The sequence below is a fragment of the Anabrus simplex genome, chromosome 6, assembly GCF_040414725.1.
Source record: "Anabrus simplex isolate iqAnaSimp1 chromosome 6, ASM4041472v1, whole genome shotgun sequence".
NCBI classification, from domain to species: Eukaryota; Metazoa; Arthropoda; class Insecta; order Orthoptera; family Tettigoniidae; genus Anabrus; species Anabrus simplex.
In genome coordinates this window covers 144,570,408-144,597,166 of record NC_090270.1, presented here as the reverse complement: position 1 = coordinate 144,597,166, position 26,759 = coordinate 144,570,408, and the positions used below count along the sequence as shown (strand labels likewise).

Genomic DNA, 26,759 nt, shown 5'->3' with positions numbered 1-26,759 from the left:
TCCTGACCACGCCCAATGTTGCTTAACTTCGGTGATCTCACGGGATCCGGTATTCCCACACCGTTGGCACTATAATAAGGGTTATAATTAAAGTGATGCCGTAAAATAGAGTTTGTTTGTATATTTTTAAATACTGTTAAAATATTTGTTATAAGCCCGTAGATACACATGATTCAATTATGTGCTATTTATGCTCAAAAAAAGGTATTCTCAATATCTCATAATTTCGATAACTCGAAACAAATTTAGCTCCCTAGGTGATTCGAAATATCGAGGTTCCACTGTACTAGTTTTATGAGTTTTTATATATTTTAGAAGGTCGTCTGAAGAATTTAAAGGGGCAAATGCAGCCACTAAGGTGAAGAGGCAATTTTACCAGCTATGTGAACTCATTTTGAGGCACATATACTATCTGCGCACTTATTAGCGATAGATTTACACCCTAGAGCTTAAGCGGTCGACCTCGGCAATCTTCGAGATTCGTACTGGCAATCTTTGAAACACAAACTATAAATCGCTTATGCATCGCTGTGCAACGTCTGGCGTACACTTTACGTACTATACTAGACTTAACTAAAGTTGGCGTCTGACAGGTAAGGTTGGAGGGAGGAGCACTGCACGTGCCATTTCACGATGTTGCCACATTTCAGCATTCCTTTCTACATGCTCTTACCCCTCGCTTCCGGTTCACTTGTTCCCTTCTTCATTCTGACCGCTGTGATCTGTTGTAGACTACTTGGCCAGGCGGTGTCGTCCCACTTGCGACCACTCTTATACAAACAATCAGGTTCTTATCAGTGACAGTGACAGGTTTGGCAACTCCCATCAAGACGAGCTGCCCTGAAGTTTTATCTCCATGGCAACCGTAGTCGCCCCACCCTCGTTTCCATGGCAACCACACAGCCACTCCCTTTATCCCCCCTCGGCAGGCAGTAAACGGACCTCCCTCTAAGAAATGTCACACACCAACTCTTATTATTAGCAGTATAGTACTGTTGTTATTTACACAGCAAAGCAAAACTATAGAATTCACTCTAGGAATAAGATTCGCATCGAGAAATGTTATATAATGTGTGTGTGACACAGTTATTGGCTTAAAATTACATTTAGAACATTCATATCGATCGATCATATTTTCGATTCATACCAGATTTCATTTCCATTCAGTTGGCAGTACTTACAGAACAGGAAGCTCTCCCTTCTTACTCCTCAAACCCTTACACAAATATATTGCTAAAAAGTGCGCAGATAGTACTATTCTTGGAATACAATAAAAGGATACAGGTGAACTTAATATATAACAAAATACACATATATGAGCAAATCGAATAAATAAGTTTTTATTATTTTCTCTAACTGAAATAAAGGATGAGAAACCGGCGTGACAGCTACGTTAATAAGGAATGTACAATACATGGGAACAGTGAACTATTGCAACATGATCATGTTGTTTCCACTTTGGCAAGGAATGATATCTAACTAACATTTATACACACTTCTTCTCTCTTAATACATTCTAATAACTCTGCACTCTATACAAAGTTTGAAGACACATTTAAAATTTTAATAATCATAATAAAACAATGTTGTTGAAATTGGAATACACTTTGGTCTGATTTTAGAGACTGAAGAAATACTATACATTTTAAAAGAGTAATTTTTCATAAATAAAGGATACACTATTCATTTTATTTTCGTACGTGACCATCATTATCATTTCCAGTTTTCAGTTCACTAATAATTTGCAGGATAATACCAAAACATTCTATACAAGGAGGTAATAACTGATTTTATTGCTTCGTTTGTATTCGAAGAAGACAAAATTCATACAATACAAAGTGAGGAAATTAATTTTGAATTATTTATAATTTAACTAGTCGTCAGATGATACTTTCCACGGCCTTTATTTCGTTATTGTCCGTGGGGTACCTTATAAGTATGAGGCCAGGCGTATCTTCAGGTAAATTCAGAATAAGCAGCTAATGCCTACAAGATTTAACACAGAGGAGCGTAAACCCTATCTATTTCAGTAATTAACAAAAAAGAAGAGGCAATTTCAGTATTTCTAACAATATATAATTTATTTTACGATTCTGAGTGAAGTGTTCCTTGTATTCAACTTAAAACAATTAGTAACATGTATCATGTTTACATGTTATTTTGTCATTGTTCTTGGTTCTCTTTTAGAAAAGAGGAATTTGTATGGTCAATGAACCCTCGTACTTGTGTGAGCTTAGCACCTAAAACACTTTGGTATCTGCAACAGTGTCTGCTACATTAAATATCTCAGGTAGGTTCGATTCTCAGGCCAATTGGACAAGACGAGAAATGTAGTATTTTGGCCATTGCTTTCCTCACCTAGCAGGAAAGGTTTACTGGCGCGCAACTGACCATATGGCTAACATCTTCGTAGCATTCAAACACACGGGTGTCAAACGAGGCTTCTGGATGTTTGCTCCAATGGTTTGCTCTATATATGCAGGGGAGAATCTAGACCTACCAATTTCAATAAACAATGACATTTCGTTATGGTTCTTGGGTACGTTAGACATATAGTCGTATACTCTTCCGAACATGGGAACACTTTTCACATTTAAGCTTAGTGTATTTCATTTATCAGGTTTGTGCGCTATTCCACTCTGAATTGTATGTTTCTAACATGATCTTAACTAGTTCATCTCTGTATGGTTTTCTACTGTGAAATCTTAATCAATACACAATAAAACTATTCGTAACTGATAAAGCTACGGTGCCTATTTCTTAAGACTTCCGTTTCCTGTTCACCTACCTACTTATTCACTCACTCGCTCCATGTTTCTGGATAAAAATGTGTTGAAGCACAATATTTAACTCTTTCATAGGGGGTCGTGAGATTTATCGTTACGATTATTTTTTTTAAATCCACAATATGATTAGTACTTTTAGCATTTTATAGCGTTCATTCATTAGCGTAACGGTTAGCATTATTAGTTGCCGTCCCAAGGGGCCTGGGTTCGTTTCCCGGTACTGCCATAAATTTAAGAATGGCAGGAGAGCTGGTATGTGGTTAAAATGGTACAAGCTTCTCACCTCCATTGGGGTTGTGCCAGAAAAGAGGTGCGGCACCTCGGGACGAGAACACGAGTTTACTTGTATGACTCCATGGCTAAATGGTTAGCATGCTGGCCTTTGGACCAGGAGGTCCCGGATTCGGCTGGATGTGTGTGTGTTATCTTAAACATTATAAACCATCCTAGGAAGTGCCCCATCCTCACAGACGCGCAGGTCGCCCATACAACGTCAACTCAAAAGATCGGCGCAGGCCTCTCTGGAGGCCACTCACTATTATTATTATTATTATTATTATTATTATTATTATTAATGTTGTATTTGATAGTGTTTAAAAGAAAACGTAGAATTTGGTTTAATTCTACAGAATAGGTGGTAATATCTTTCGATGCTATTAATGTGAAATTAAAATCTCTTTTGCATCAAAGTAATAGTAAAATTAAATGCATCAAGTATAATAACAATTTCACCTATTTTTAAATTTATCTAGGCTAAAGCAGCGAATCAGCATAGTAAAATACAGAACATTAACTTGAGATGTGTTCAAATCAGTCAGTGATAACGTTGAAGAAAATCGAAAGAACATTTCTGAACATTTTGTTTTGTATATAAATCCCTAACACATTATTTGAGGGCTTGTGACATTCGTGCTCTCCTGTAACTTACAATTAAATTACATCACAGAAATATCTTCTAGCTTCGAATGCATTGCAGAGTTATTTGGACAAATTCTACATGCCATCCCAAGGTTTCAGAAACTGGACTATATGTCTGACATCCCCTAGAGCCATAAGGAAATTTCCTTGTTTATTAAAATTGCTAGTAAAGTTTCCAGGAGAAAAATAAAATTTAAAAATATTCTTATGAGAAAAATACTCGAGTTCGCATTTTGAGTAATTTCATCTCGTATTCAGAACATATTAAAACTTGGTTTACAGATGGTAAAAATTGGAAGAAAAAAGTACAAGCCTTTATAAACATTTCATGGAATATCGCTCTTGTGAAAAATCACCACCCCTAGGAATTTATTACAGGTTTGTATTATACGAATAATACATTATTTCTCATCATCGCAGATTACTTTGATATCAGAAACTAACATCACTGGTGTTTGGAAATTTGCAATAACCTATTTAAGCCATAAATTTCCTTGGAATAGCATAATCTACTCAAATGTGTATAAAATTGTGGTGGTTCGGAATAAATAATTCGTTTTCATAATCTGGTCTCTCATGGCCTATGAAACTACCACCAATGAAATAATCAGTTCGCTAGAGTGTGATGAAATGAGGTCTCTTTCATAAAAGAGCCTTCTATATGTCTCTCAGTCATGGCCATCCATCAGAACTTCACATCACAGCCTGCACGGTTGCTAGGTAACATCGCGTCACACATTTTGTATCACTAATCTCAGATGAACCCTTGTCATAAACATAATTTATGTTTAATAAATTCTGCGAAGTTGTTTGCTGCAGTCTTGACCTACGAAAGTTTGGCTGTCGGCATTAGTTGGACAGTTGATATTCTCACTCGTTTAATGCTTATTATATCTATTTTTCAGTTTTTACGTAAACCTTTATATATATGTCGGCAGCTCAAGTGAGACGCTCTCGGTATAGTTGTACCTTGTGAATAAATAAATGTGTATACACACATAACAGTCTAACTCCATTCCTTAATTGTTATCTTTTCAATTGGAATAAAAGATACTGAAGATATTGACGATTATCCATCGTTTGACTTGTAAAAAGCACCTTCCCTTAAGGCTTCCTTTTATTTCACGTCCATCTACTGTATTAGTGAATTTTGAAAAATGACCATTAAATATTGTCTTTTTCGGAACTTCCTTACAAGATATGTAGTTCGACTTGACTATGTTTTGTCCTCCGATGATGTGTTCTAACAACGTTTAGAGACAGTACACAAATAACAGAGAGTGTCGTGAGAAAATCTTAGAAGAAAAAAGGATTACCCGTTAACACTGGTCAGAAAAACGATCAATAACCTGATTTTGAAGATCACAATCCAGCTTCGTCCGTTTTTAAGTTGATATTCCAATCCACTTCGGATATCCAGCCCAGTATAAAGAACATGTATCCCATATATAAACCTATACTTAGGTTAGGCTTATGGGTACCGACAGCATCTCACGTGCTGTTCACTTTTGTGGCTACTAAAGGATACTGAAAGGGGAGAGAGTCAGGCGATAAAGGAAACACGGTTATCTAAAGTGAATGTAATGACTTCTCCCATTAAATTCACATACTGTATAACAAGCGGTTTTGTTTATTAGTGACTATTCCGACTTCGTTTTACCTTTGCGCTTATCATCAGGTGAGGTTGTATTTTTCTGAGATTTTCTGCGACGAAAACTCAACGCAAACCAATCATGAAACAATGGCACTAAACTTTCTCTAATAAGCTACAGTTAGAATGAGAAAATGTTTTCCAAGTCAGTCTTACACAAGTTGTATTATAATTTTAAAAAATAAAGACAAAAGATGCTTAAATATATTTTCATTTCATCCTGATCTTGAAACGACTGAAAAAATGTTTCACGTTCTCATTGCTAACAAGCTCCAATTGAGGAGCATAGCTCCTAACCTATCGTACGTACGTCGGAACTTAGTTTCAGTGAGTGAGAACATGGTTTGGTCCGCCTCTGTGGTGTAGTGGTTAGCGTGATTAGCTGCCACCCCCGGAGGCCCGGGTTCGATTCCCGGCTCTGCCACGAAATTTGAAAAGTAGTATGAGGGCTGGAACGGGGTCCACTCAGCCTCGGGAGGTCAACTGAGTAGAGGTGGGTTCGATTCCCACCTCAGCCATCCTGGAAGTGGTTTTCCGTGATTTCCCACTTCTCCTCCAGGCGAATGCCGGGATGGTACCTAACATAAGGCCCCGGCCGCTTCCTTCCCTCTTCCTTGCCTATCCCTCCCAATCTTCCCATCCCTCCACAAGGCCCCTGTTCAGCATAGCAGGTGAGGCCGCCTGGGCGAGGTACTGGTCATTCTCCCCAGTTGTATCCCCGACCAAGAGTCTGAAGCTCCAGGACACTGCCCTTGAGGCGGTAGAGGTGGGATCCCTCGCTGTGTCCGACCCTGAAGGGTAAACAGATGATGATGATGATGATGATGATGATGATGATGATGATGATGATGATGATAACATGGTTTGAAACCTAACCTTAAAAGATGATGGCTAACTCATTCCAGGAAATTACAATGTCATTATGGCTTTCTATCTGGGTAGTGAAACTTTTATACGCAATCCTCACTTATAGGTCAAAATCATCACCAAATCATTCAATCTTACTTCGTTTTGCCAACTAATTTTGCTCTGTGAATGGAATGCTTTAGGTCTACTTGTAATAGCAACCTTGGAACAGTAGTGCTTGACTCCTAATTTACGTGTAATTGTACTGTAATGTTAAATCTTGTAGGCAAGAAGTAAGTTTCACCTCATGAAGAATTAGAGATAAAGATAAATTTTGCTTTGTCACTTCATAACGAAGGCGAGCCACTTTGCCATTCTTTTCACATCTTACCATCAAATATAATTTTCTACAATCTTCCACTTTTGAACGTTGTTATCGCTTTCATGGCAAGGAAGATAACCCGAGTCACAAGTTCGGCACCATACCGCTAGGTGTCTCTCGTATCACCATTGTTGACGCACGACTAGCACTGTTATCTGTATTGCTGTCGGTCCTTGATAGTAAGGATTCTATACTGAACGGATTATTCGTACGCCTCGGCTTGACGGTGTCGTTATTATTGTTAATATTGTTATTGTTATTCGTTGAAGAATACTTGTTTATAATGGATAAATCCATAGTTGAATTTGTCTGTGGCGATGGGGATCTGTACTGTGGATGAAATTTGAACGTATCGGGTGATCGCGTTGTTCGCAAATCATTATATTCATCATCATCTTTGGTAGTTGGGGGACTATTGTTGGCGGTGGTCACGAAACTTAACGGAACAGCATCACACTTTCTGGATGAAGTTTCGTCGTCGTCATCATCAGAATAGGAATTGTCCCCCACGACGTCGATCTCGACATCCCGAGTGCTGGCTCCAGCGCTGCTGAGGTTGCTACAGCAACTGGAGGAGTCGTTGTGTTGCAGCGATGGACGTGAACCACTAGAAGACATCCCAGCACCCTTCTTCCCCTGCTGCGTCTCCCACTCGCGCCGTAACGTGGCCAAGTCGACGGCGATACCCTTGGCGGCCAGTTTCCGCTGCTGACGTTCGAGGGACTTCAGCAGTTTCTTCTCCCGGCGTTCCTGCTCTTTGCGCCTCAGTTCGTCCTCCGGGATCGGCTCCCCGCTACATGTTTGGGGATGAGCGTTGTGCGCAGGTCGGCCCGGCCCTTTCTTCGTGTGCTCCTTCTTCCGCCACTTCGCGCGACGGTTCTGGAACCACACCTGCAAATTAAAAGTATTCTCATTAGAAAATGTGGACAGTACATACATTTCGTCCCATTTACTGGACAAGCATAGGGGCGTATTATGAAAATAAACATTTCTTGCGGAAAGGGCCAGGAATTAAAATGCCCTATATCTGATAGCAGAAAGGTTAAGGTGAGATGGGTCCATCGGGTAACAAAGGAAGATGTATTGAACCGAATAGATGTGAAGAGAACGATTTTGCGATATTTGACTGGAAGGAGAGAGAAGTTGGTTAGTCAAGTTTTGGAGGGAGGCATTTGAGAGAAAACATAGGTGAGGAAGATCAATGAATCAGTATTACAAATAGATTAGGAAGGATGTGGTATATGCCAGTCATCTAGCGATGGAGAGATTGTCCCCCAGGATAGGGTAATGTGGAGAACTGCAGTACGTCAAACGAAGCCAGCAGGGCAATACTTAAAGCAAAGGACAGCACAATACGTCTCAATGAGCAGCACTCCATCTCAGGCAGAGCAGTGTATGCGCTCTGACGGAAGGTACAGCCTGGCAGCTGCTTGCGTGGCCGATCAATGAAACGAAACTACAAATAATTATCACTGTGCTTACAATTATTGTTATTATTTGTAATAAAATATGTCTATATTTACTCCTTAATATATATTTGTTTAATACACACTTTGGCAATAAATGTGCTTATGTTAGGGAAGTAAAAGAGAAGAGAACGACTGATATAATTTCAATTCGTTTAGAATATATAGAAGTGCATCCTATTATCAGCAAAACATAGATCATCTTTCATGTATTAACTAGCCAAGAAATCTCAATGGAAATGTGCTCCTTCCCTTCGACCGTGCTTGCAGTCGGGGGCCTACATACAATTTTAGTCGGAAAGTGAACACGCAAAGGTATTACGCTTTACGAGTGTTATAATATTAATGTTTAACGATAATATGCGTAGATGAGTGTTTGAGGTGGAAAGAATGCAATAAAATACAGTTTAACACGTTGAGTGTCAAGCGACCCCATTTGGGTACGTGAGAGAGGTCAAGTTTTTGAACTACACGTCCCCATATGGGATCGTACGTTCGTTCGTTCTAAATCGTGAACTGTGGAACCCCTTTGGGTGCGCAATAAGTATGTGTTCCGAAGCTGTATAATGTATCTTCCTGCCATCTGTTGGTCGTCTAGTTAAGTACGTACATAGTCCACTTTCCATTCGTCAATTCCTGTTTTGGCGCAACCCCATATGGGTACGTTAAGCGTGCTCTGTAGGGTGACAAAATCATTGTCTGTCTCGCGCACGGATTGTTTATGTAAATGTGCAGTGCTGTGAGTTTCCTCTTCTTTTTTAAGTCGTTACGAGTAAATCGAGCAGTAAAATACTTAGTGCAAATAGTCTGGACGATATATCAAACAAGTCGGACAATGATGATATAGACGAAGTAAATAGTTACAGTGATTTTGTACCCAGTTCAGAACAAATAGTGATCTCGCACGTTCATCCACATTGATGAATTACAGTCTTCAGCATACACATCCCCACTATACTCCGGGTTTCCAAGCCAGCTGTTGCAACAATTATGACCGTCTTCAACGATACAGTCACTGGTTCCCATGTTGCACAATTACCGCTGCTAGGTTCTCTTACCCAAATTAAAAGTTACGCAAACATAATTATATTCTTATTCAATATTCCGTAACTGCTAAATATCCTTCTAATATTATTCTCTTACATCCTAATTTACCAAATTCACATGATTTTTCACTACTTTATATATAAACATTTTATACGAAAATTTCCTACCTTCAAATCGAAAGATCGTCGTTCACAAACATTTCCTGACCTAAAAAAGGGATCGTACCTTTTTCCGGTTCCAGTATGAACAATATAACGCGTCTTTCATAATGAATGGCATATAACGCTTCCCTGAGAAGGAAAAGGTAAGTATGACCGAGCGTCGGGACAGTAACTACGGTATAAGTGCGACCCCATATGGGGGCGCGTGTACATGTACAGTTCGTAATAACCAATACGACCCCATTTAGGGTCGCAATATTATACCTAATATACTTAATAAGTTAACCCAACATATCATAAATACGTCCTCATTTCAGTGATAATTTGCTTGGTTAAGCACGTGAACGTTTTGGCACTAGGGAGTAATTCGATCTTATTAGCTCACGGCACGAGGCGGCAATCCTATGAATTTCGGCCTGGCACTCAATGTGTTAAAAGTAGGCTAATTAAAATATCTAGAGTTTACAACAACGACAACAGAGCTAAGTTGTAAATTGTCCTTATAACGGTATAAGTTAACTGTGTATGATCTATTCTGTCATACTTTTCGAACTTCGTTGGGCATATATGTCTATGTTACGCAGAGTAGAAACAATATTGGACACGTTTCATGACCTCATGTTTGCCACTATAGTCTCTACAGTTATTGTTTGTTTGTTTTGTTTGTTTGTTTTAAATGTTATTTGTTCAGGGTGTCGGCCCATGTGGATCTTTTGCCCCTACTGGCGCCATATTGTATGAACCTGCGTGTAATTGGAATGGCGGTAGTGTGGAATGTTGTGTGTGAGGAAAGGAAGATTAAGGACGTCACAAACACCCAGTCCCCAGGCCAGGGATATTAATAATTACAATTAAAAAACCCTGACCCGGCCGGGAATCAAACCCGCGGCCGTCGGGCGACAGGCGGACGCGTTGCCCCCTATATCGCGGCGCCGGACCCTACAGTTATTAGTCCTTAGTTGTACGGATACTACTAAAAATAACCATTTTACGTTCAACTAACTACTTTTACAGTTTTCAGAGACGCTGAGGTGCCGGAATTTTATTCTGCAGGATGTTTTTTTTTTTACGTGCCGGTAAATATACCGACACGAAGCTAATGTATTACATCACCTTTAAATACCGCTGGACTTAGCCGGGTTCGGACCCACAAACTTAGACTCAGAAGACTACCGCTGTACTGCCTGAGCCACTCAGTTTTGGTGGTGCTATCTAGCTAGCCTGATAACTAGTCTCAACATTGCGATTGTGCTGCTATCTGGCAGCGGAGGCAGAAACATTCTACAGACCGGATGCTGCGACCAGTGGTGTTTTACATACTAACGACAATGACGTGCTGTGACTTACATTCAAAAATCTACTACATCAATCGGGGTCGAACCCACGCACGTGGAAACATGAGCTTGACACGCAACCAATTATCCACAGAATCAGCTTTGAGAGGTTTCTCGCTACGATTTTATCTACCGAGCTCGATAGCTGCAGTCGCATAAGTGCGGCCAGTATCCAGTATTCGGGAGATAGTGGGTTCGAGCCCCACTGTTGGCAGCCCTGAAGATGGTTTTCCGTGGTTTCCCATTTTCACGCCAGGAAAATGCTGGGGCTGTCCTTAATTAAGGCCACGGTCGCTTACTTCCTACTCCTAGCCCTTTCCTGTCCCATCGTCGCCATAAGACCTATCTGTGTCCGTGCGACGTAAAGCAAGTTGTAAAAAAAAAAAAAAAAAAAAAGAAAAAACTATTTTATCTCCTCTAAAATTTCCTACACATATGAAACCTTCTTCTCGAATAATGTACATGCATTAGTCTTCGATCGTTTATGGGCCTATTTAGCTAATTAGATGTCCAATCGATGTCTTATTCGACAAGAAATTAAGATCATTTTAGTATGTTGACTATCACTACCGTGGAATTTCACGGATGACGGAAACATGGCTCTCCGTTTGTACGGCAAGCTGCTGTGAAGGCCCTTATAATTTATATAACGGATATAACATGAGAAATAAACGACATTAGATATCTGTATTTATAAAATAAAATACACCTGCTGCTGTATTGCCTGGAGGTAAGGTCAAATTAAAGTGGGTAGGAGCACCTGGGAAATTACCTTGTTTATGTCTCGCTTGTTTGTGGATGTAACTAGTTCGTTCAAATTATACTGTAAGGTCTATATTGACAAATTACTTCCATACAAGGATTATACTTTTATATAACCAATTGAAAAGTTCCAATAATCAGGAATGAATTGTATTTTCATGTCGTTTTCATAAGTATGCCTCAGTATTATATTATTAGAGTTCAAAACGCCATTATTCAGATGACCAGCAATCTGCCTTTGATCACTGGATCCCGGGTTCAAATCTACGTAGGTTAATCTATGTAGTCGATAGCGCTAAGACACAATGAATGGAAGGACTGAAGCATAAAGCGTTTGTTTTTTGTTTTTTATTTTTTTTTAAACAATAATGGCCTTCGGTTATACACCATTTGACCAGCTGGTAGTGATAAGGACTCGCCATGAGGCCAGTCATGGCTCTGCTACAGGGTGGGAAGGCCATGGTAGAATGGTAGTAGTTAATGGGATGTAACAGTTAGGATATTGTATTTATTAACTATTTCAGTTGGTTGCTTCTGCACCATGGTTTATATATGTAGTAAGATTGGTGTCTTGTAGAAACTGGATCAGTGCTCTGTAGATTTTTTATCGTTGTCTTGAAGAATAATGTTGACATTTGTGGGGAATGGGATATGTAGTGACCGAAGCTGTCCTAGTACCTTTGTTCGTTGTTGCTCATGCCTGCAACAAGAAAATATGATTCAGATCCGTATCATCGTAATCGTCATGTGGGCAAACTTTCGAGGTAGTCACTCTGATGCGGTGGAGGTGGTGTGAGGGTAACATCCGTGTCCAAGTCTCATGCAGATGATGGTTGTTACATGTCTCCTTGGAATATTGTGTTTCCAGAACAAGGGTTTTCTTGGTATTGTTATAAAGCGTAATTTAAATCAAATGATACAAACATGAAGCACGACGTTACGGGACATGACAGTTCTGTGTACGGAGAATGAACAAGCTGCTACGCGCAACAGATATCGCAAAACACTCGCACGTGTCTTGCGTCACAATTAAGCTTTTTGTTGGTTTTGTGGAGAATTATGCTGTAACATACGAACATACTGTCGCGTGTTGGCTGGATAAGTAAATTAGAAGAATCTGGTAGTGTTTTGAATTCCAAGATATATTAATTAATTTTAATAATCAATTATATCTCGGAACAGTTAGGATTCCCGAGTACACACTTACTGTCAACCTACTTCTTGACATAATTACACCGTCCACGCTCACGTCACTTTCTACTGTTTTCTCTCTGTTTTCCCGAAAAGAGAGACTTTCACAGAGTCGAAGAGTAAACGGCTGGGCCAAATGGTGACGTCACCAGTCCCTCTCAGATTGCCATGGCGTCCGCCATTTGAAGAAGTTCAAACATAGAAAAGTACAGGATCAGTCTACTGTATAAGATCAACTGAAGGCGAGTTCAACAAATTACGTTCTTGGACATTCCTTTTGTATAACTCAGTTATTTTTTACGGAAACTGTGAAATCTCTACTTTCACCCTGGAGAGGGCGCGTAAAAATAATCCCGTGAGGAGGCGCGCACGTTGTTTTAGACCGGGTCATAAAAAATATCACAAATTAACCAAAGACTATTTTTAATATTACAGAACTAGTAAATAATTTTGCACGAACTTGCAAATAATGTTCAATGTACTTTAACAATACAAAAATCGGAAGTTAAACAATTGACGTTCGTTCTGCTTCATCACCAGATCCTTCACTTTCCGTACTGCACTGAACACATGTCACTGCCGAGTGTTCTTTGTAGATATGTCACTGGCATTTTTTCCTGTTGCACTAGGCGCATCTTCCAAACCCTTCTAGTTCACTAGAGTTGCAGAGGAGGCCACGGCCACTTCTTTCCCACTCCTTGTCCTTTCCTGTCCCATCGTCGCCATAAGACCTATCTGTGTCGGTGCGACGTAAAGCAACTAGCAAAGAAAAAAAAAACAGTTGCAGAGGGCTGCTCTTCTTCAGACAACCCGCGAATGTTCCTTTCTTAGCCCCGTTGGAAGAGTTTGAACATCGTTCTTGCAAATATCTCACGCATAGCTGCTGGCTTAGTTCTTTCAAATATTTACGCCTTTGAACATTCAAGTTACTTTTCTCATGCTTCTAAATAATATGCGGATTAATTCGAGTAATCTTCAAGACAGTAAGAAACAAAGTCATTGGCCAACGGTTGCTTATGAGTGAAACGGAGTAACGCTCTTTATACGTATTTCGATTTATTTTTCCCTGTTTCTATCCATGATGCGTTGGACTTCGGCTTATATGAAGGCACTATTTTACACGAAAATAAAACGAAACTGGTATATTAACTGAAAAATTAAAGTAAAACTTAGCTCATAAACACGCATACGTCATGGGGCGCGCCAGGAGTTTTAGACCGGGTCCGTCAAACAATGCACTTAGGCTGAAACTGAGGAGCATGAGGGGTGAATTGTTTACGCACACTTATAGTGGACGGGTTCAATGTAAGGTACTGAGTGGATGGAAGCTAGCGGCCTGCTATGTTAAGAACTATAAACATTTATCTCTGAACCCGGTCGAAAGACCGTGACGCGCCCTCTCCACGGTTAAGCACCATGAATGTCAATAGTTCGAATGATGAGTGGATGAATCTACAACCTAAGTCTGTTTTGCCGCCTTCTCACGACTAACGATGCAAGCTGATCATCAACTGACGATTCAATACTGAGTGATAGCAGTAACAACAAAGACAACATAAATAATATTTTAAATATTTCTTTCTATGTGAACTGATTTGTTGCAATGTCACGTGTCATGCATGTGCTGTGTTTTGCGTAGGTTACCATTTTTCGTGCATAATCCGATGTGAAACGCGTCCAAGGTGTAATGGAACACTTAATGGACCACATCACTTCCTCCAACTATTCTGAACATGACATTTCATATTCTTTTAATCACGGACTCAACCAAAGTACTAGGGCAGAACCCTCTTTGAGGTTCTGAAGCTTTAATCCAGGCAGAGACCTGTAGACAGAAAATGTATACCATTGGAGTATTGGGACAGCTAGCATTTTGGGAGATTCTTGCTTTGAAAGCGTAACACGACATTACTACCTTAAAAAGTGGTAATTGATCCAATATATTATATGTACGAAACAAATATCAAAATAAGGTCCAGGATTCCTTACTTCCAATGTTATCCGAACACATTTTCACCTTTATTACTCGATACGTAATATGGTTTTCTTTCAAGCCAGTGTGATCGTACGTCAATCACTTAAGTTGCTTTACATCACACTGGCACAAATAGGTCTTATGGCGACGACGGAGCAGGAAATGGCTAGGAGTTGAAAGGGAGTGACCGTGGCCTTATTTAAGTTACAGTGCCATTTGCCTGATGTGAAAATGGGAAATCATTGAAAATCATCTTCAGGGCTGCCGACAGTGGGGTTCGAATCTACTATCTCCCGAGTGCAAGCTCGCAGGTCTGTGATCTGAACTACGCGGCCATTCGCTCGGTCTCACCGACGTTCTAAAGCTGTGTCTGTGCGACGTAAAAGAAGTACGTTGGTGAAGAAACATCACTTTGCTGATAAACCCAAGATGAGAACACCACTGCATGGGTGAAAGAACGGAAAAAGAGGGTGAAGAGATTCTAGAAGGAGAAGAAAACAAATTCCTCAGCTAAATAAGTTCAATCGCGCTCCGTAGTTGGGTGCAACGTTGTGAAAAAGAGTTATTATTTTTACGTTCCACTAAGTACTTTTTGACGGTTTTCGGAGACGTCGAGGCGCCGGAATTTTGTCCCACAGGAGTTATTTTACGTACCAGTAAGTCTACCGATACGAGGCTGACGTATTGGAGCATCTTCAAATACCACCGGTTTGAGCCAGGATCGAACTTGCCAAGTTGGGGTCCGAAGATCAGCGCCTCTACAGTCTGAGCCACTCATCCCGGTAATATGTAAAAAGGAATCTGTTCCCATCGTTATAAGCTTGCAATGAGCCACTAGCACTTGTTTACACTGGAGTCAGGATACTGTCAACTATAGTATGTTTTAAGATACGTTTAATAAGGTATTGCTCTTGAAATAACGAATTTAAGAAATTATATTTTTTCTTTCGGAGGTGCATGTAGTCCTGAGGTTCACTCAGCCTACACCAGAAATGAGTACTCGTTTAATTCCTGGGAGCAAAGGCGGCAGGGCGTAGAGCTAACTACTCCAACCCATCAAGTGCCGAGGTTACGGAGGGTGGAAGCCTGTACCTTCCACTCCTCCAAGGGCCTTCATGGTCTGTACGGAGATGACTTTGCTTTGCTTCTTTGCTTATTGAAATAACTGAATGACCAATGACGATGGAAAGAGCGAAAATAAATTTCCGGGGGACAAGCGTAGGCCCTATTAATTTCGATCATGTTCGATGACTCGTGTTGTTTCACTGCTTGGTTTTTGGTTTGGAAGCGATTGGTGCTATTAGAGCATAGGCAATTCATGCCCATTTCTTATCGCTTTTGTTTCAGAATGCACATTTATTAATTTCATAACACTTGATTATGTACTGTTAGTTCTAGTGTCTGTTAATAACTCTAAGCAGAAAGAAAAGGAATGAACTGATTAATAGAGGAACATTTATCTTCTCGTAAATAAGAAAAGCTGAAACAATTAAATAAAAAATCTTCCTGTCTAGGTCATTAATTAAACAATTCAGACTATGGAGATTCTTGGTAGATATGTGGAAAACCCTTCAGAAGGATGTCGCTGAATGGTCGATTTTGCGCTATTATTCGAACCTTAGCCTTCCAGAAGTGAACCTTTACCGTGCGTGTTCCCCTTGTCGGCAGTCCTGAAGATGATTTTCTGTGGCTTCCCATTTTCACACCAGGCAAATGCTGGGGCTGTACGTTGATTAAGGCCATGGCCGCTTCCTTCCCACTCCTAGGCGTTTCCTATCTCATCGTCCGTGCGACGTAAAGCAAAGTGTGAAATTTTTGTCTTAGTCCCATTCCTTAATACGGGGTCGAGGATGGGGCGAGAGGAATGTATATGGCATTTTTTGCTGCCGGATGCCCTTCTAGACGCCGAATTCAGTTAATGAGCAAATGTGGATGAACTGAATGGCGGTGATTGAAAGTAGGTAAGGAGATGGAAGGAATCGGCTATGGCCAATGAATTGCAACTCTCCCTGCATTTTCCTGGAAACGAAAATGGAAAACAACAGAAAACCATTATCAGGACAGCCGACGGTGGGGCTGGAACCCACGCTTATCTCGAATGCTGAGCTGGGCTCCATAGCTTAGCGCGTCGACGCATGATAACTCCGTTCTTTTTTTACTAATAGCGATATAAACCCGAACCTCTGACGTCATCATTTTCCTGATCACTTGTTTGAATGCACCAAACTACCTGATCAACACAAACTGAAAGACGCTAATGTTGATAGTGTACTCTGATTTCTTTTCGAACTGTGTTCAAAGCTGGCATATAATTATTTATAAGTAAAAAGTCGGCTCCAAATATAGGGATGAGAATGTATGTATCACTGCATATTACCGCACCATTATGTAGAATTGTTCAGTATCACTAATCTGTGATACATTTTATGGAAAGCCGCGTACTGATGCTATTCGACCGACATCTCTCCATAACAAATGGCTACCCAAACCAACAATTTGGTTGTTCCGTAAACCTGTTTTTTGTGATATCTAAATCTCTCAAAATATTTCAGAGATGACGTTGGGTAATTTTCTTGTAACAATTCAATCTTCCTGACCTGCTGCAGTAGTTTTATTTCTCTGTTTTTGTTAAAACAGTAATTTTATCATTAAACGCTAGGTAGAACCAGGGGTAGGTAAAATGCCTGCTGACGGCCTGTCTGCCTACAGGGCATACACGTTTAGAGTGTAGGATGTCCAGTATTACAAAAACGTACGCAATAACTCTCGAATCCTTACAAATTCATATGACTGCGTGGAGATTACCGTGATTCAATAGCAACGGTCAATATTGACATTGTTTCCTCGTTCTATCCGTCCTCTGCTGTATCACATTGTGTTAATAATGAACGGTGACCATATGAGAGTCTGTATGGCTCGCCTTTTTAGGCGCTCATATCATGTTCTGAAGGTAGTGGTCTCGAATTTTAACGAAATCGGTTTGCATTTTAAGAGATTACAAGTGTCCAAATATTTATATTTCTAGGGTAAAATATTGATGATCTCTAGACATAGTCTATATTAAAACCTCCTGAGGCCTGGTGTCCTTTGATAAGGACACTGTTTAAAAATGGAATATCCCGTAAAAGAAATATTAAAAAATAAAATAAATAAAAATTGACCCTTTGTTGGTTTTCTCTTTTTTTTTTTTTTTTTTTGAATTCATTTACCTTGGTGTGATATGCTTCTCACTTAATTGTCTCCCACCAAGACACCGTTAAAGAAGTATACACTTTTATTTTGACCAAAAGAGAAATGTTCTGGGCTTCGAGAGGTTAATTGAAGGAACATTAAAGTGAATGTTAAAAATATTATTTACATAATTTTCACCTTATCTCCATTATTTATGAGATTGCTGAAGCCTCCCGAGCTCATTTTGAATTTTGGAAAAGGATATAAAGCTTAATGCCTTTCCTGACACCATATGATTTTTCAGGACAAATTTAATACCCAGAATGGACAGGGATTCGAATCTCGGCAGTCCTGATGGAAATTCGCCAGAAAAGCCAGTGTGGTAATCACGATCGTATTATTATTATTATTATTATTATTATTATTATTATTATTATTTTATTATTATTATTATTATTATTATTATTATTATTATTATTATTATTCTCTGTAACACTGCCATTGTTCTCCTGTTCCCACTATCATTGTTTCGATTTGATGCTACCGCGCGATTGGCTACGCAGTTTGTTCATGTATTCGTTAACTTGCATTCGGTAGACAATGGGTACGAACCCCGCCGTCAGCAGCCCTAGTTTCCCGCGTGTTCGCATTTTCACACCAAGGGAGTTCTGGGGCTTTACCTTAATGAAGAACAAAATAGATTCCTTCCTATCCCATCGTCGCCATAAAACCTGTCTGTGCCCATGCCACGTAAAACAAATATTGATTGAAGGGGTGTTATAACTAGATAGGCTAACCATCCCTTCTTAATTATAATCAAAATACAAGAAGTAAGACGTCTTACCCTTCGAAGATTATAGGCAGGAGCAAAAGAAGGAAATAGTTATGGAGGCACGAAAAGTGGACTCCTTAAACTTCGCAGATCTATTACAGTTGAGGTCTTAATAGAATCGAGGATGGTCGGACAGGAATGATGAATGTAAGTAAACCTGCACAAGTAAACGAAAGCAAATCAGGACTCAGCAACGCAATCTCTGCTTCGTACATCACGCTCCCTACTCGAAAGCACTTAGCGGGAGGGGGGGGGGGGGTGTTATTGGAGTATGTTGAACGTTCTCCTTTACCATGCAGATCTTCAGAGAAGAAAAATATAGCATCTAATTGCTAAGCCTCTAATATTACATACTGAGGTTTTAAATGCATATCTTCAATGTTATAATTACTGAAGTAATTCTGTTTGTGTGGAAACAGTCAAAATTTAAATAAATTTAAATAAATTTAAATGAAAAATGTAAATAAATTCCTTATAATTAGTTTTAAAATATATTTTTCTACGTACTGTTCATATACCATGCATAAGCATAGAGTTGCCAAATTATTGTTCTTTCAATATATTAGGCACTCTCAACTTTATTTGTTGCATCCTGAGTGTATACTTTTCTTTCTGCAACCAAATCCGTTGCTGTCCCTTCTACCTGTAAGACGGATTCAGTGGATATCTACTAAATCGCCTTTGGCTTTATTAACCTCTACTCGTCCCCTTCATATCCACGGAGCGATGCACGAGGTGGGTTGCATCTCATCTCATTATATGACCGTATCTACGAAATTTTCCTCTTGAAGTTTCTCGCTAATAAATGTGACCTTAAATGTTCCTCGTGCGTGTTCATTTCGTAGCCAATCTTTGAATGTGACGACAGTAGACCACGACAGCATTCGCATCCCCGTCACATGCTGTTGTTCATTCACTCATATCCGTGTCCAAATCAATAGCATTTTGCTCGTGAGTAGCAGCAGTTGTTCAGTATTTGCAGTCACAAGATCTCCTATTGAACATTCGGCCTTCATCAGGGGGGGCGAACAAGCAAATGGACAGGTCATTGTCACAGGGTTCATCATTGTTGATGAGCATATTCCACTTCTTCAGATTGGTCTTGCAGCGTATAACTCCTTTCCTCAGCCTGTCCAAAAATTTGCAAATTCCATAAGGCAAGCTGAGACCTGGTGTTCTTTTATCATAGGGGGGAGATGGTTGAGTCCTTGCCTTCTGCCCTTCATACTTTCACACTGATAGCTTCTTGTGAACCTTTAAGGGCTGACACTGTCTCAAAAATTTGCTTCGGGACTTTAGTCACTGTCGGCCTGGTTGATTGACAAAAAGTGGATTCTGGAGTCAGTTTCCTGTCGTTTCTTCTCAGTTGTCATTCTTTTGGTATGAAGTGGAGAAATTCCAATAACAGGAGAGATATTCTAATGTGATATTGGTGTAAGACGTTCAGATACAATCCTGGAAATCTCATTCAGAGCTATATCCAACTCACTGGAATGTGAAATAGAAAGTCAAACTGGTGCTGCATATTCAGCAGCTGAGAAGCACAGTCAAAAGGCTGAAGTGCTGTGTGTGGTGGAGTGGGCACCCCATGTTCTTTTTATTAGACAAATCAGTATGTTGTTGCGTGAATTTATTTTGTTTTTAATATACACTCAATGCCCCTTGAAAGCCAGAGTCTCGTGGAGGGTGACACCAAGAGATTTTGGTGTAATTGTTTCACCTTCCCTTCGATGTTCAGTGCAGATGTTGATCAAGGTATAGAGTTCCCAATCTCAGTAATCCCACACTACGTGCATATCACATTCATCTTCACTTTCTTTGCTATTTAGCCCATAATAGTTGAAATAGCGTTTCTTATTTCATATCATTGATATAGCCTCCTCTTGTACATCAAGAGATACAGGTAATAAGTCCCCAGTGTCTTAAATTACTGGGCAACATACCCAAACCAAACTCCATGGCGCAACAGCCTCGAAGGGCCATGGCCTATCAAGCGACCGTTGCTCGGTCCGAAGGCCTGCAGATTATGAAATGTGTGGTCAGCACGACGAATCCTCTCGGCCGTTATTCTCGGCTTTCTCGACCGGGGACGCCAACTCACCGTCAGATAGCTCCTCAATTGTAATCACGTAGGCTGAGTGGACCTCGAACCAGCCCTCAGATCCAAATAAAAATCCATGACCTGGCCGGAAATCAAAACCAGCGCATCTGGGTAAGAGCAGGCTCGCTACACCTACGTACGTGTTATGTGACCCTCTTAGACTGATTCTGATGGTTTCGTCAACTTCCGCTTCAAACGCTAGCGTTGTACCGCGTCTGGGGAGCCGTCTGGTGACGAATGAACGTACCATTTCCACTGCTATTACAACGTCTAAATTCAAAAGTTCATTGTTCAAGAAGCCTTTCTCGTGGAGAGTCGAAATTTTCTTCTGATGACGCAGAGCACAGTTCTCTGCGAAGCGTAAAGAATTCACTTTATTTTCTTGACACGGCACAAGTCCAAAAGCCTATAAGCATGGGCTGTGAAAACATCAATAGCAACATTACCACATGTAGTTAAAACTCCTCGGCCTTGCTGGGAATCGAACCTGGTGCGCTCTAAACTGAAGGCTGGTACAACGACCATTCAGCCAGGAAGTCGGGCAAGTATCGCAATATTTATTTGCTCTAATCCGTTTGTCATATTATTATCTTGACTCGCTGCACCTTTCTTATTCTAACCCGCTGAACAAGACCTAGCTGTCGCTAAATGTGTCCCATCGATGTGTAAAATTTCGTCAATTTATTTTCCTCTCGCGAACTTCATTTACTTTCTTTGGAATTCGATCTACCCATCTCATCTTCAATATTCTTCTGTAACACCACATTCCAGAGGCTTATATTCTCTGTATTTCAACATCAGTGCTTTTGCTTATGTTATACTAGTACACCGTCACACGCTCCAGTCGAAAGTCATCAGAAACATATTCCTAATATATTGCACATGTCTATATTTGAGACTACGATTATATTTCCCACATCAACTAACTACATTCTACTGCTCTCGTATATTTATTAATATAATACTGTAATTTTACATGTTCCTGTTTCAACGTTTGCTAGCAACATTTGGTTTCTGGTTTCTGGTTTCTGACCTTCATCCCTGTCTCCAGATGAAGACATTAGGACCAGAAAATAAGAGGGAATTAGGAATTCCACAATTACGACAACAATGCCGCTGCCCGGTGGGGGTAGTTAGTGTCATTAGAAGCTGCCAGTCCTCTGGAGATATTCACCAGCAGGTAGACGACAGGGGTGAACAGAAAGTAGGCTAATCTATTCGGGCTACATGGTGGATATTGTGAATATCCAAGAAATGATAATAATAATAATAATAATAATAATAATAATAAGGGCCAGTTTTTATTACGTATTTGTCTGGATACCGGTGGAGTCGGTATCGCTAGAAGGCTGCTGACGAAACGGTTGATCACCATCAACGCACTTCGCCGGACTGAGTAGTTCAGGCGGTAGAGCGTTGCCCTTCTGAGCCCAGCTTGACTGGTTTGATCTTTGCTCAGTCCGGTGGTATTTTAAAGTATTCGCATACTTCAGCCTCGTATCAGTAGATTTACTGGCAAGTAATAGAACTCCTGCGGGATAGAATTACGGCACAGCGGCGCCTCCGGATACCAAAAATATATTAGCTGGAGTGTATAACTAATAGCATTATTATCAATGCAATTGTTTAGATTCAGTTAATTGTGACAATGTTTTTAAAATGTAGAATTAACAAATATTCTCGTGACAGTCTTTAGAACTAGAAATATTCCTTAGTGAATTGAAATGACTGACAGCAAAGCACGTATTTTTTCTAGTAATGCGATAATCTACCTTCCGACTTACTATCGGAAAAAAGAGAAGAGATCTTCGCAGATCAAGTTTCGGCAGTACGGAATTAGACGCTTCAAAAGAAACAGATAAATAATATATTATTAAAGGGTAATAGCGAGTATAGAGTGGTGCGAGGGTTGAGGGATGGTCATACTGATAAATAATTTGAAAGGAATAATTCCATGTCCGGCGCCATCGCTATTTTTCCAGCTGCTGAAGTTAGCCAATCAGATCGCTTCGCGGACTAACTCAAATTGGCTTTGCGAGACGATGTTGCTAAATATGCGCGTGGCTCATGTACTCGGTTGACGTTGCTTCCGACCACAGGGTGTGTCAAAGTAACGTCGCCTCTAATATAGAGCTGCCGGGCTGAGTGGCTCAGACGGTTGAAGCGCTGGCCTTCTGACCCCAACTTGGTGGGATCGATCCTGGCTCAGTCCGGTGGTATTTGAATGTGCTCAAATACAGTACATCAGCCTTGTGTTGGTAGATTTACAAGCACGTAATAGAACTCCTGCGGGACTAAATTCTGGCACCTCGGAGTCTCAGAAAACCGTAAAAGTGGTTAGTGGGACGTAAAGCCAATAACATTATTTTTCTTTTCTTTTTTTTCTATATATAAAAGGCTAACTCCGACTGGCTGTAATCAACGCCTGGCCAAAATTATGCGACATAAAGAAATAAAATAGAGGGTATACCATTCATATTACAGTGTAGGTGCTCACTAAGGGAGGATTTTTGCATATTCTGTCGCTAACGGGGTGAAAAGGGTGTGAACTGTTTAAATGAGTACATCTCTATCTCAAAAACTTAACATTTTCCAGACGTAAGAATTGGTATTTGGAATCTACTTTAAAGAAACACGTATTTTTTGTTTTTGGAAAATTCCTTTAAGGGGCTAAAAAAAGGTGAAAAGTGGTTGTATACCTTTTATGGGGATACTTATATCTCAAAAACTGAAGATTATTCAGACATTAAAAATTATATTTGGAATCTCCTTTAAAAATAAACAAACACGTGTATTTATTTTTGGAAAATCCGCTTAATGGGGGGTGAGCACGAGTGAAAAGGGGGTGAATTTTTTAAATGAATACATCTAAAAATGTAACATTCTACAGCCGTGAAAACTGGCACTTGTAATCTCCTGTAAAAGTAAAGAAACACGCATGTCTTTATTCGGAAAATCCACTTAAGGAGAAGTGTGAAAAGGGATGAATTTTTAAAATGAGCAATCTACAGTATATCTCAAAAACTTAACATCTTACAGACGTGAAAATTTGTATTATTAATCTCTTTTAGAAATGAAGAAACACGCATATTTTTCCGGAAAAATCACTTACGGGGGGTACAGTAAAAAGGACTGGAAATGGGGTTGAATTATTTTTATTAGGATACATAATCTCAAAACCTGAAGATGTTACAGACATTAAAATTGGTACCGGTATTTGGAATCTTCATTAAAAATAACGGAACAAGAACGGTTTGTGTACGGAAAATCCACTTAAATGTGGGGGGGGGGGGTAGAAAAGAAGTGAACTAGAGGTAGAAGTATTTTATTATGATGCTTATCTATGCAAATAAAATCGTAACGACTGTGTATCTATACATTGACTATTTTTACCCCTCTCCCCCAAATCAAATGCCTGCACAATCTGACAGAACGAGCTAGAAAATAGAATTTAGAAAAATTATGGGTTTTAACCTGTAACCAACGGAAAATTCAAAGATGTTTTTTTCTTCACTTTTTATCCCCGGAAAATATCGAAATTCGGATGCAATTTTAATGACTATGCAGACCTTCGTTTCGATGTATTTCGTGACTAAACGGTAAGTCGTACCACAAAACGGATGGGACAACCTCCGTTCAATTTGGAGTGATCTATAACTTCGGTCCTATGACTTCTTTTTCGTACCTCTATCCATTATGCGTTAGACTTGGCTGTGCTTCTCGATTGTACGTAAATTTTTTACACGTATAATTCATAGTTTGACACACCTGTAGGAAAGACGGAATCATCGAATTCGGCACGACCATTGGCCTTCGCTGTAGCCATATGTAAGCCAAATTCTATGTTTCTAGCTGTCACATAAGTATCAGAAAAGTACATCACAACATCAAGTCATCCATAGCACAGACGCTCCGTGAGAAAGTATTTCAAGTGCATGAGGAAGTCCATGGCATTGGAGTAAATGGCAGCACGAGAAGGATAGATATGATCGCCATTAAAGGGAAGAACGGATATATATTAGACCCCACAGTAAGATTCGAAACACACTCCGACCAACCAGACGAAGTGGACCGAGAAAAGAAGTTTATCTATCAGCCTACAGTGCCGTACTATAAGAATAAATACGAACTGGACGATGTAGAAGTGAGGGGTTTCATGATAGGTGCGAGAGGGACAAGTCCCTAAGAAGACGATAGAGCTGATGAAGATCTTCAACATCAGTACCAAGGAGTTCATCGACTGGGGGCTGAAAGCACTCAGAGGTTCTCTTTTGATATTCAGACACCACTTGTATTCGCCAGACTGAGACATTGCTTATTTTTTTATATTTTTTGAATGAAATTGTATGTATATTCTTTGTCTTAGGCAGCCTCCGAGTGGAGGAAGATTTTGAAAATAAAAGACGTGATCAACTGAACCTGCCCAGTATATTGAATTGACAATTGTTCTTAAATTTAATGTAACAGCATGAAGAATTCGTCATGGTAATAGTATAAGTATGAATGCCTATTCCCTTAGTCGCGTTTCTTGATGCGGGATCGGGAATGAGAGGAGATTATATTTGATGACATGTTTCATGGCCAGATGCTCTTCCTGCCGCCAACCTCAGCCGAGGAGCTAATGAAGATGAAATGAAAAATGGTGATTGAAACTGGAAGGAATCGGATGTGACCTACGAATAGGAACTGTCGCGGTATTTGCCTGGAAGTGAAAAAGGGAAATCACAGAAAACCATCCTCAGAACAGCCACGGTGGGGCTCGAACCGACTCACCTCCATAATTCCGAGCGTTAACACACACAGCCACTCCTCTAGGTTTTAATGTAACCGTGCATGTACATTATTAGATTTTTATCTGTCAGACTCACAATAAATAAATAAATAAATAAATAAATAAATAAATAAAATACAACCAGTAACAGCAGTGGTTAAGGAATAAATTTCAGTACCATCTCAGGATAACTTTTCGCACTCAGCATTGAGATATTCATCCCACTGCTCATCCAATAAGATCGATAACACCCAAATTACAGTGAGGGTCTGGGAAGGAATATAGACTGACACTTTCAACCTCACGAATGCCATAAATACTCGAGTTGATGACTTACTTGACTGTGGTGTCGCGGATTTTAAGACACATTACAGTCTATAACAAACGTACCGAGCTCGATAGCTGCAGTCGCTTAAGTACGGCCAGTATCCAGTATTCGGGAGATAGTAGGTTCGAACCCCACTGTCGGCAACCCTGAAAATGGTTTTCCGTGGTTTCCCATTTTCACACCAGGCAAATGCTGGGGCTGTACCTTAATTAAGGCCACGGCCGCTTCCTTCCCACTCCTAACCCTTTCCTGTCCCATCGTCGCCATAAGACCTATCTGCGTCGGTGCGACGTAAAGCAACTAGCAAAAAAAAAAAAAAAAAAAATTACAAACGTGGAGAAGCTCCAGTGTTTAACTGAGAACTTTGTAGTGAATACTTCAAGATAAAAGGAAACAGTCATTGGAAGTTGAAATATAAGATTAAAACCACTAAGAGGTTCCATCCCGGAAAATGTATTATTAAAACATGTATAATCTTCTATATTCTTCATACAGCCTGCTTCGTGTTTACTTTAAGAACTGCTCATGAGTTAAATAACTCACAATCCACACTAGCAGATAAATCTTTCTCAAAACTAGTCTAATTCTTTTATGATTTGAAGAAGTTTCAGGCAGTGAAAAAGCGCAGTTAAGGTACGAACATGCGTCACTTACGAAGCTAACAGATACAAAACAATCCCAGATCTACAACAATCCCGTATATTTCATCGTGACCATTTATTCGGCATTTCACCCACCAACATTTCGTCCGCACCTCTCACAAAAAACAAATGCAGTTGTCTGATGATCACTAAGTTTCTCGAGTGCTGCTTTATGATTGATCGGCTTCGGATCAACAGTAATACCGAATAGGAAGTACTGAAATATCTCCATTGACATTCATAGACAGTCGTCGAAATGATGTGGTTATGCCTTCACTTCCCTGTATAAAATGGTGACATTTACAGAATTTCTACCTGATAGCATTGACATGTCCGCTGAACCTTATGACAGAAGTTGACATTACAGTAAGTAGGGTTGGTGATACAGCTGAGTTC

At 39.9% G+C, this 26,759-nt stretch overlaps 1 protein-coding gene across 1 annotated transcript in view; it reads right to left on the bottom strand.

Moving 5' to 3' along the window:
• Positions 1 to 6,667: 6,667 nt before the first annotated feature.
• Positions 6,668 to 26,759, bottom strand: part of LOC136875904 (homeobox protein unc-4-like) — a 438,883-nt gene continuing 418,791 nt past the window's right edge. Inside the window, exon 3 of the mRNA XM_067149523.2 lies at positions 6,668 to 7,474. Coding sequence (XP_067005624.1) covers positions 6,668 to 7,474 — 807 coding nt within the window. The remainder of the gene's footprint in view (positions 7,475 to 26,759) is intronic.